This window comes from Alligator sinensis, unplaced genomic scaffold, assembly GCF_000455745.1.
Source record: "Alligator sinensis unplaced genomic scaffold, ASM45574v1 scaffold1049_1, whole genome shotgun sequence".
Lineage (NCBI taxonomy): Eukaryota > Metazoa > Chordata > Crocodylia > Alligatoridae > Alligator > Alligator sinensis.
In genome coordinates this window covers 341,278-352,028 of record NW_005842672.1, presented here as the reverse complement: position 1 = coordinate 352,028, position 10,751 = coordinate 341,278, and the positions used below count along the sequence as shown (strand labels likewise).

Below are 10,751 nucleotides of genomic sequence, written 5' to 3'. Positions count from 1 at the left end.
TTTCCCAACAATAGGAATGTACAGGGAATATGATGTTCTAATGCATAGTTCTCCTCTTTGGGACCTATGTGGTTTGCCACATGATTTCAAAAATGAAAGGGCCAATTAAAATTTGTAAACATGTTTCTACAAAGGCAAGATCTCATCATCATGCAGAGCAAACAGTATGCTCTGCCAGAGAGCTTATGTAATTTGTGTAAAAACTTCTGATACATTGAATCCTAATGCAGAAAAAAAACTTATTTTACACATATCCTACAGTAATTAATACACAAAGTACACAAATCAATTTAACTACAGAAATGTTATCCTTTTCCATACTGATTTTGCTTCCAAAATTAGTCTTCATTCAAACCTCTTTGAAGTATTCATAAACTTCTTTTCAAAGAGCTGTCTGACTACAGACTAAGTGTGAATTAATATTAAAGCAGATCTGAGAGGTGAAAGTAGGAAAATATAAATGCATGTTGTACTGAGGATCACCAAAGTGCCAATACAAACAAATATCCAATATGCTGTCTGCTGTCCAGTCAGTTACATGTACTGAGACATTTTCAGTGTCTACAGACTTTGTCATCAGTTAGGACTGGATCACAAAATTACTCCGAAGAAATACTAAAATAAAGGTTAAGCTTGACTAATCAATAACTGAGCATGATTTATCACTAAGAGCCAGGCATGTGATTTTTGGATACAGAGTGGGAAGAGAGAAATTCCATTAAAAGTACTTGAACTCAAATGCACCAAAAAGATTAGAAGTAACAGAATAGTTTAAACTGAACTTAAAGAGCAAGTGTGGGGGGAGGGGTGTGTATATGTGTAGACACACACACACAAACCAAACACAAACACACACACGACCAAACTGAACCCACTCCCAAGAACAACTCATCCTCTGACAATATTCAAGAAAAGATCAATGCCAAAAAACCCAAAAAAACATCAGATTGGACACCTCGCAGTGAACGAAACCCTAACCTTGACCGCTACATTGACTACTTCAGGGAAAGAATGAACAATGAAATAATCAGCAACACACGCCGCCGCCACCACCACAACCTCTCTCTACCAAAGGCCATAGAATCTCTAAGATCTAACCACCAAATAGTAATAAAACCAGCAGATAAAGGAGGAGCCATAGTCATCCTAAACTGTGAGGATTACATAAAGGAAGCCAAGAGACAGCTCTCTGACACCACCTACTACAAAGAACTACAAGAAGATCCTACTCCCCTTTTCACCAAAAAACTCAACAATACCATCAAATCATTTCCACCAAGATTACAAGAAAAACTACAGACCTTGATCCCCCCGCTACCTAACCCAGGGACTTTTTACATGCTCCCTAAAATCCACAAACAAGGGAACCCTGGCAGACCTATCATATCCAACCATGGGACCCTAACTGAGGAAATATCAGGTTTTGTTGAATCCATCCTAAAACCGCTTGTCACCCACAGAGCAAGTTTTGTCCAAGACACCACAGACTTGCTACGGAAACTTAAAAACATAGACCACCTTCCCAGGAACACACTCCTAGCCACCATGGACGTTACCAGCCTATACACCAACATCCCACACCAGGATGGCATCCATGCCTGCCTTACATATCTACAGGAACAAGATTACAACCCAGAATACAGACCCAAAGATATCACTGAGCTTATACACTTCATCCTCACACACAACAATTTCACTTTTAATAATCAACACTTCCTCCAGATGATGGGAACAGCTATGGGCACTAAAATGGCCCCACAGTATGCCAACCTTTTTATGAGCCACCTGGAAGAAGACTTCCTCAAGAACTGCACCATCAAACCCTTGCTGTACTTACGATATATCGATGACATCTTCATCATTTGGAGTGAGAACCTGGAATCTCTACTTGAGTTCCACCAGAAATTCAACAGTCACCATCCCTCCATCCGACTTTCTTTAGAATACTCCAACACCAACATCCCCTTTTTAGACACAAGGATCAGTATCCAGAAGGGTAAAATACAGACCACAGTATACAAGAAACCCACAGACCAACATACATATCTGCACAGAACCAGCAATCACCCGAAACACACCAAAAAAGCAGTGATATACAGCCAAGCCCTCAGATACCACCGCATCTGTACTGAAGGGCACACCCGGGATTGCCACCTCACCAATCTTAAAAAGGCTTTCACCCAGCAAGGACACTCCTCCAGAGAGGTAGATCGCACGTTTGAAAGAGCCACCTGGATACCACGTGAAGAACTGCTGCAGTACAGAAGAAAAACACCCACAAATCGCACACCGCTGGTTATGACCTATCACCCATCCCTTGAACCTGTACGGAAAATCCTCAAAAAATTGCAACCCATATTAGAAAAAGACCCTATTCTTAAAAAGATCTTCCCAGAGCCACCCATCCTAGCCTTCAGACAAGCACCGAACCTTGCCAACCTCATCACCAGAAGCAAACTTCCTCAACCCCAGAACACACCAAAAGGATCCAGACCGTGCCATGACAAGAAATGCAAAACCTGCCCCCACATCTCCACCACCCCCACTATTACTACACCCCACAACAGAGCCATCAGCATCCCAGGATCTTACAGCTGCACCTCCAGGAATGTAGTATACCTCATCCAATGCACCAAATGCCCTGATGGAAGATATGTAGGAGAGACCAGACAACAACTGCGCACCAGAATGAACGCACACCGGAAATCCATCAAAGACAGAAATACCCAATTACCGGTGGGGGCACATTTCTCACAAGAGGGCCACTCTCTCTCCAATCTCTCAGTCCTGATCCTCAAGGGAAATTTACACAACACATCCCAGAGACGAGCCTATGAGCTCCATTTCATCAACCTGCTGGATACTAGAGATCAGGGACTAAACACAGACATTGGATTTTTGATACATTACAATCTGCCTGGCAACTGACTCCCCAGCCCAGCCCAGCCCCTGGCTTCTTTACTTTTCATTCCATCCAGGAAGAGCACACAGCAACTGCTGCAGCTTCCTTAGCCTGATGAACGGTTTTTGAACCCAAAAGCTTGCTCAATAACTATTCTCCAACCATTTGGGTTGGTCTAATAAAAAATATCAAATTCACCCAAGGAACCTTGTCTACACACACACAATATTCTTAATGCTTAAGTCTAATAGACTAAAAACTACTTCTGAAAAAAAGTTGAAGCCTCACTGCATTATTCAAGGGGGTGGCAACATTTTTGGCCAGAGTGCCAAAATCACCCCAACCTCCACCTATGCCTCCTCAGCTCAGCATGCTAGAGATGGGGGAACTGCAAGGGGCCCGATTCTCATTGCTGACAGTGGCTGCATGCATGCCTCTGGGTAAATGGCAGGGGAGGTGCTGGGGTTGTGCTGTCCCAGTCTCTTCCCTGCCACGTGCTGCAAGATGTGCATTCACCCACTGCTGCCACAGAGCTGCTGCCAGGGGTCCAGAGCCCAGCACAGCTGTTTGCAGCTTCCCGGCTGCCTTCCACAGCTAGCCCAGGCTCTGGGCAGCAGTAGCAGGCAACTGGAAGGCTGCAAACAGCTGTGCTGGGCTCTGCAACCCTGGCACCAGCTCCAAGGCAGCAGCAGCTGCACACATCTCTGGGCAGACAATGGGGGAAGAGCCATGGCTGCACTACCCCAGGCCCCTTCCCAGCCACGCACCCAGGGGTGCACACACAGACATTGCAGCCACAGAACTAGTACCGGGGCTGCAGACCTGCAGCTGCTGGCAGAAGCTTCCCAAAGTCTGGGCTGGCTGTAGTGTGCCATGCTCTGGCACACATGCCAGGGTTTGCCAATACCCTGCATTATTCACTTAAATAAGACTGAAGTAAACATATGAAAATATATTGTGGCAAGCCAGCACTAACAGGAGTGGTGAGGTAAAGAATTACTTTGCCATAAAAGTATTACAAATATATTGTGGCATGAACAAACAACTTTACATTAAAACACAATTTATTAGAGGATAATAGCAAAAGAACTAGCTATAACAGCTGAAAAGTGTCATTTTTTTCCTCACAAAAAGATACTTTACTAAAATAGGTGAAGTCCCCTGTTGTTCAGTGGTAGAATTCTTGTCTGCCACACAGAAGACCCAGGTTCAACATTTGGACACTTATACAACTACACCTATGGAGGCACCAAATATCTGGACTTGGTTTGGCCTCTGGATTCTGTCTCAATGGCCTAAGTGGGGGAGGGAAGGTCTGGGCAGCCTCCACTCCTCCATACTCCTGCCTAGGCATATGCATCAATGGTCTGGGTGACCTCACACATACACCATGATGTACAGGAATGATGCATTTGCAGGGAAAAGATAAAGAAGGCTAAAGCGGGACCAAACTTGGATTAGCGAAGGGAATCAAGGACAACAAGAAATCCTTCTTTATGTACATAGGGAACAGGAGGAAAACAAATAGGAGAGTAAGGCCATTGTTCAACAACTCAGGAGAACTGGTTACCGGCACCTAGGAGAAAGCTGAAGTCCTGAATGACTACTTCACCTTAGTCTTTCACCGGACCAAGGGGAAAACAACACCAGGTAGAATATAGGATAAGCATGGTAGGAATAATCTCCTACCTACTATGGCCATAGTATTGGTGTATGACCAATTAAAAAAAAAAAATTAGACATATTATACAAGTCAGTGGGACCGGATGACCTTCATCCAAAAGTGCTAAAGGAGCTGGCTGAAGTCATTGTGGAGCCCCTGGCAAAACTCTTCCACAACTTGTGGCACTCTGGAAGTCCCTGAGGACTGGAAGAGGGCCAATGTTGTGCCCATCCACAAGAAGGGCAGGAAGGAGGACTCAGATAACTATAGAATTAGACATATTATACAAGTCAGTGGGACCGGATGACCTTCATCCAAAAGTGCTAAAGGAGCTGGCTGAAGTCATTGTGGAGCCCCTGGCAAAACTCTTCCACAACTTGTGGCACTCTGGAAGTCCCTGAGGACTGGAAGAGGGCCAATGTTGTGCCCATCCACAAGAAGGGCAGGAAGGAGGACTCAGATAACTATAGACCAATCAGTCTAACTTCCATCCTAGGGAAAATCCTGGAAAAGTTTATCAAGGAGTCTATCTGCGATAAGCTTGCAGAAGGTAAGATCCTGAATGACAGCCAGCATGACTTCGTCGCAGGCAGGTCTTGCCTTACCAACCTTGTCTCCTTCTATGACCAGGGAACTCACCACCTGGACACGAGAGAGCAGGTTGACATTGTAAACCTAGACTTCCAAAAGGCCTTTGATCTAGTATCCCACGATGTCCTCATGAGAAAATTGGAGGATTGTGGGCTTAACTCTGAGACAATCAGGTGGGTGAAAAACTGGCTGCAGGACAGGACCCAGAGAGTCATAGTGAACGGATCTGTGTCATCCTGGCGAGAAGGGGGCAGCGGTGTCCCGCAGGGGTCAGTGCTTGGTCCAGTACTTTTCAACATCTTTATTAATGATTTGGATGTGGTGGTGAATAGTTTACTGGCCAAATTCGCAGATGACACCAAGTTATGGGGAAGCATGGCCATGGTTGAAGATAGGCTACAGATACAGATGGGCCTAGACAGGCTAGTAAGTTGGGCAGATCAGAACTTGATGAAGTTCAACGTTGAGAAATGTAAAGTGCTCCACCTCGGGATGAGCAACCCCCAACACACCTACAGGCTTGGTGGCACCAAACTGACTAGCACCACAAACACAAGGGACCTGGGGGTAATAATAGACCACACTACGAATATGAGCTGGCAGTGCGATGCTGTAGCCAGTAGGGCAAATAATACTCTGGCATCCATCAATCGGTGCATCTCCAGTAAAACCAAGGAGGCGATTCTTTCGCTCTACTCAGCACTAGTGACCGCAGCTGGAGTACTGCATCCAGTTCTGGGCACCACACTTTAACAAGGACATGGACAAACTTAAGAGAGTCCAAAGAAGAGCCCCCCCATATGACCCATTTTACACAGCAAGCCATACGAGGAAAGGCTGAGAGATCTGGGATTCTTCAGCCTGAAGAAAAGAAGGCTGAGAGGGGACCTGGTAGCAGCTTACTGCTACACTAGGGGAGTACATCAAGGGCTTGGTGAGCGACTGTTCACCACTGCACCCGAGTGGAACACTAGGAGTAATGGCCAGAATACCACTCCTGGAAGACCGATTCAGGCTCAACATTAGGAAAAACTTCACAATCAGGGTGTCCAGACTGTGGAATAAGCTCCCTCCAGAGGTGGTGCAATCACCTATCCTGGAGATCTTCAAGAGGAGACTAGACAGTCACCTTGCTGGGGTCACCTGACCTCCAGTTATCTTTTCTGCTTGGTGCAGGGGGCTGGACCCGATGATCTTCCAAGGTCCCTTCCAGCCTTACAATCTATGAATCTATAATCCAGATGGATCGACAGTTGCCAAACCAACAGAATAGGTATATCAGCCTTACAGTTTTCCAAGTGGTGCCTTAATCTCCTCACAAAAGAGCTTCCCCCTTTGTTCCTCTCCCACCATTCTCTTTTTAGAACCTTAAACAAAGTCCTAAGTTTTACTAAAAGTTTATAAATTTGAGTGTAATAGGACCAGGTAGGTGTTTAAACATTTTTAAAGCTCATCTACCACTTTTTTGCCTCACTCCTATAAAAACATAAAAACTAGCAGCACATGTACCAAAACTTTTTGACCAGGTTACTCCAAATATGGCCAAGTCCAAAACTTAAGGTAATACTAAGCTAAATGGCCTTTAATGAATACTTTACCTCAGTCTAAAAAGATTACTGGTTTACTGTAACACCAGCTTAATAATTGAGCACCAACTCAAAAAGTGTATTAAATTGTATACTGATGTGCATAGATAAAGCTGTATTAGACATACTGCACAGCAATGCCCCAATTAAAGACCAAGTTATAAAAAGCAGTCAACCTTTGCCAAACTACTACCTCTTAATTTAGATATTTCTGGCTTGCCATTGGTCATTCACCCCATAATATTGTTCACTTATGCAATCCCCATATATTTCATTTATGTTTTCAAACCTCTGCACAGAACATGGTTTGGCTTCCAGAGCCCCGAAACCTGGAATACAAGGGGAGTTGGTATGAGGCTCATGAGGCCACGTGCAGCTCTAGTAAATACTGCTTCACCATCTCTATTAAGCGCAGACTCTATGAATTTCATGCCTTTGTTAAGGATATAAAACAAAACTTCAAACATTGAATTACTTTCTACTGAAAATATACTTTGTTTTTGCTTCTTTGCTTACTTTTTGTATTCCCCATATATCTTTTAAATACATAACCTTGGTGTAGAATTGCAGTCATATTTAATAAAGGGGCCTAGCATCTCAGTTTCCGAAGCATTAGGTAGGTCAATCTCAAGAAGAGCTCAGGTTTCCCCCCCGCACAGATATAAGCCAGCTACATTAATCATTTTACATTAAAAAAATAAAAGATTATTTTAAATGCAAATGTATTTATTATTGGTGCACACATGCCAACTGCTTTGCAGCCATCTTCTTCCTCAGTCTATACCCAGTCATATCTTAGCAGAACCCAGTCAATAACAACCAGCAACACAAGCATTTTCTGATTACTGGCACCAAGGTCAGTGGGTTATGCAACATTTTCGTAGCATGCAGGAAGTGTCATTTCCACAGAAACCACTTCAACAGCAGCCCTATACTAATTTATGAGTCAGTCAACTACCAAGTCTAGAGATCTTTTGATAGGGAATTGCAAAAATTCAACATTATGCATGCAAGTGTGGCTATCATTTTCTTTTTGAAGTGTAATTTTGTTTTTAAAAGCTTTAACTTTATACTGTAAATTCAGAACCATGGTTTCTATGTACAGACCCTGCTGTTACTTCTTTGCACTAAGAAGAGTGAACTTTATATTGATCACAGTTACACTCTTGGCTAGGAAGAACTGCAGAATGAACTTTACAGTTAAGTCTTTAATTCATTCGGTCAGGCACTTAAGTCGATACAAATTCAGAATTTATAACTAAGCTTAGTCCTTAGCAGTCCAGCAATTAAAAGAAACTGGAAATTCATGTAAAATATTTACACCAGAAAGCTTGGAGGTAACGACAATAAAATATTAGTCAGCAACACTGGTAATGCAGACAACTCTTATATGATTTGGAGTTAGTGCCAGAGGGACAATAAGATATAAGCAAAATATCAAATATACAAGAAAAATCTAGTAAATATTACCCACAGTTAACACCCATTTCAAGGATAAAGTTTACATTAACTGCAGCCTAGGCCTACCAAGGCATACTATTTCTTGTGAAGCACCAGCTTTTAGCTGATTAAGTCTACACTGCCTCCAGGAACATGCTTGTGATAAATTCCAAAGCAAACAGTATAAATAATGTTAATATTATGGTAAAAAGATTAGACTTAAGATTTCAAATGGAAGGTTCCTATGACTTGATGTGCCTTTATGCAAAGGCATCAAGCATATACCACTGAATTAGTTTTAGCGTGTGTTTATGCAACATAAAGAGTTACCTACTGTAAAAATTCTAGGTCTGATTTAAAGTGGTACCAGTGAGTCCAGAGTACAATACTACTACTGTAAGGGCCCCCACAGGATAGGCACAATACTAGACAGAGTGAAACTCTTCAGTTGCATACAATTTTTCTGCAAAAAAAGGTTTGGTTTTGTTTTACATCATTCATGTGAAAAAAATGAAATGGTTTTATATTTTTCAATTCATTATTACTTTGTTTGACACTTTCCTTTTAATTTCGTTTAAAAAAAACTGACCACAATAAATGCTCAAAAATTGGAACAAAATCTTTTATTACACTTCTGAAAAGTCAACTTCCGGTTTAAATGAACCAAAAGAATCTATGGATCAGTTATGTAAGGAGCTCAGAACAGCACATGCACATGCACACACCACAGCCACGGCTGCCAAGACCTCATGATACAGGAGTCGCAATAGAGCTGTACTTCAGCAATAAACAGCACCCAGTGACATACCTTGTAGTTTCCTGATGTATTTACACCAAATTCTCAACTACATTTTGTTCTGGAGTTTGTGTTTTTTTGCTTCAACTGGAATAGAATTAGAATGTGTACACTTTAACAGAAATATTAAGAGCTGTAAAACATAATGGATCACAACAGATCAGAGGGCAGGATACCCGTGGATTAGGGTAAGGCTGTTCTATTGGCTGTCTATGAGCTGCATGTAGCATGCATGAGGAGTTAACATGTGGCCCAAGAGCTCCCTCCTGACCACAACTCCTCCCATTGCTCCTTCTGCTATAGTAGTTAGGAGCTCTGGGCTTTCCCCTCCCCTTCCAGCTTCTGCTTCCTGCCCCACTCCTGAGTGCAAGGTGGCACAGTGAGAGAGGGGCCAATGGGGGCACAGTCTGGGGAATCCAGGAGGGCCATCCCCACTGTGTGCAGCCCATGCAGCCTGCGGGTCTGCAGCTCCCCATCACCCTCTAATTGGACGGCCCAAGGGTAAGATATTAGCCTTGGACTTGTGATGCCTTGGTTCAGCGCCCTGCTCTCCCAGAGATCCATTTGACTTCCTGTACAAATAAATTCTGAATAACTCTATGGCAGGGGTGGGCAATTATTTTGGCCAGAGGGCCACTTAGGGAGTTCTAGTGAGCTGTCGCAGGCTGGATCAGCACCCTTCCCTCCCCTTCAACAACTCACCAAAGTGTCCTAAGTGGCCCCAGCACATAACTGGCCAGATGGGGAGCTGTGTCTAGGAGCAGGCCAGAGCCAGGGATTGGGATTGCTGGGTGGTGACAGTCTGGGGCTGGAGCCCAGGGCAGAGCTGAAATCCGCTCCCTGCATGCCCCTGGCTGTGGAACTGGCACCTGTTGCAAGGATGTGCAGGAAGCACATCACAGCTCTGACCCGAGCCCATGATGTCACCACCCTGTGATCCTGATTCCCAGCCCCACCTGCCCATCCTGTTCCCAGACACGGATCCCCACTGACACATGGCTCCGTCTCATCACCCTGGCCCCATACCCTGCCCACACAGGTCCTGCTCCTGGTGGTGGGTGTGGGGCAGATGGGCCGGGGTGCCCAGGCAGTGGGGCCAGGTCATGGCAGAGCCAGCCAGGAGTCATGGCTGGGCCTGCTGGGAAAAGTCATTCAGCCACTTCACGCCAAGGCCAAAGGGGGTGTGGGGTGTGCCTGGGCTGGGCGGGGTCAAGGGACTTGCTGCAGGCTGGACAAAATGCCTTGGAGGGCAGAATCCAGGCCATATTTTGCCCATCCTGATCTACGTTGATACTTAGGGTTACACTTGAGGACTGCCCTCAACCAACCGAAAGCACACAAGCTGTGTCTTCCCATATATATATATATATATATCTATCTTACATTTGGTCTCTCTTTCTGTCCTAATTCTAATTCTATTTACAAGCAGGCAAGACAGGATGTGAAGCACAAAAGTGATCACAATCAAGAACAGAAAGCTGTGGGATTGCTGCTAGCAGACATCCTGTCCTTGTGAACTTAAGTGAGCTCCAAACATGCAGCAAGGGTGGGCAGGCCTGACCTCTGGAGTTCAGCAGAGTCTCTGGCTTCAGGCCGACCTGCCCCCTGTAGTTAAGCTTAGTTGCTGGCTGACCTCTTGCACCAGTAACTTACGGGCTTGATGCCAGCTTTAAGGTCAACCTTGGCAAGCAATGTAAACAGCCTCAGCTTTTCCATATGTAAAATAAGGATAATAGTGCTTTTCTACATCCAGGAAGAGCACACACCAACTGC

At 44.4% G+C, this 10,751-nt stretch overlaps 1 protein-coding gene across 4 annotated transcripts in view; it reads right to left on the bottom strand.

Moving 5' to 3' along the window:
- CERK (ceramide kinase) overlaps positions 1 to 10,146 on the bottom strand; it is a 64,743-nt gene extending 54,597 nt beyond the window's left edge. For 2 of the 4 annotated variants that reach the window (XM_025215772.1, XM_025215773.1), the window contains exon 1: positions 7,032 to 8,115. In XM_025215772.1, coding sequence (XP_025071557.1) covers positions 7,032 to 7,209 — 178 coding nt within the window. In that variant the 5' untranslated portion in view covers positions 7,210 to 8,115. Of the gene's footprint in view, positions 1 to 7,031; positions 8,117 to 8,990 lie in introns of those variants that run through there. The other 2 variants (XM_025215775.1, XM_025215774.1) reach the window with 2 other exon arrangements.
- Between the last annotated feature and the right edge of the window lie 605 nt (positions 10,147 to 10,751).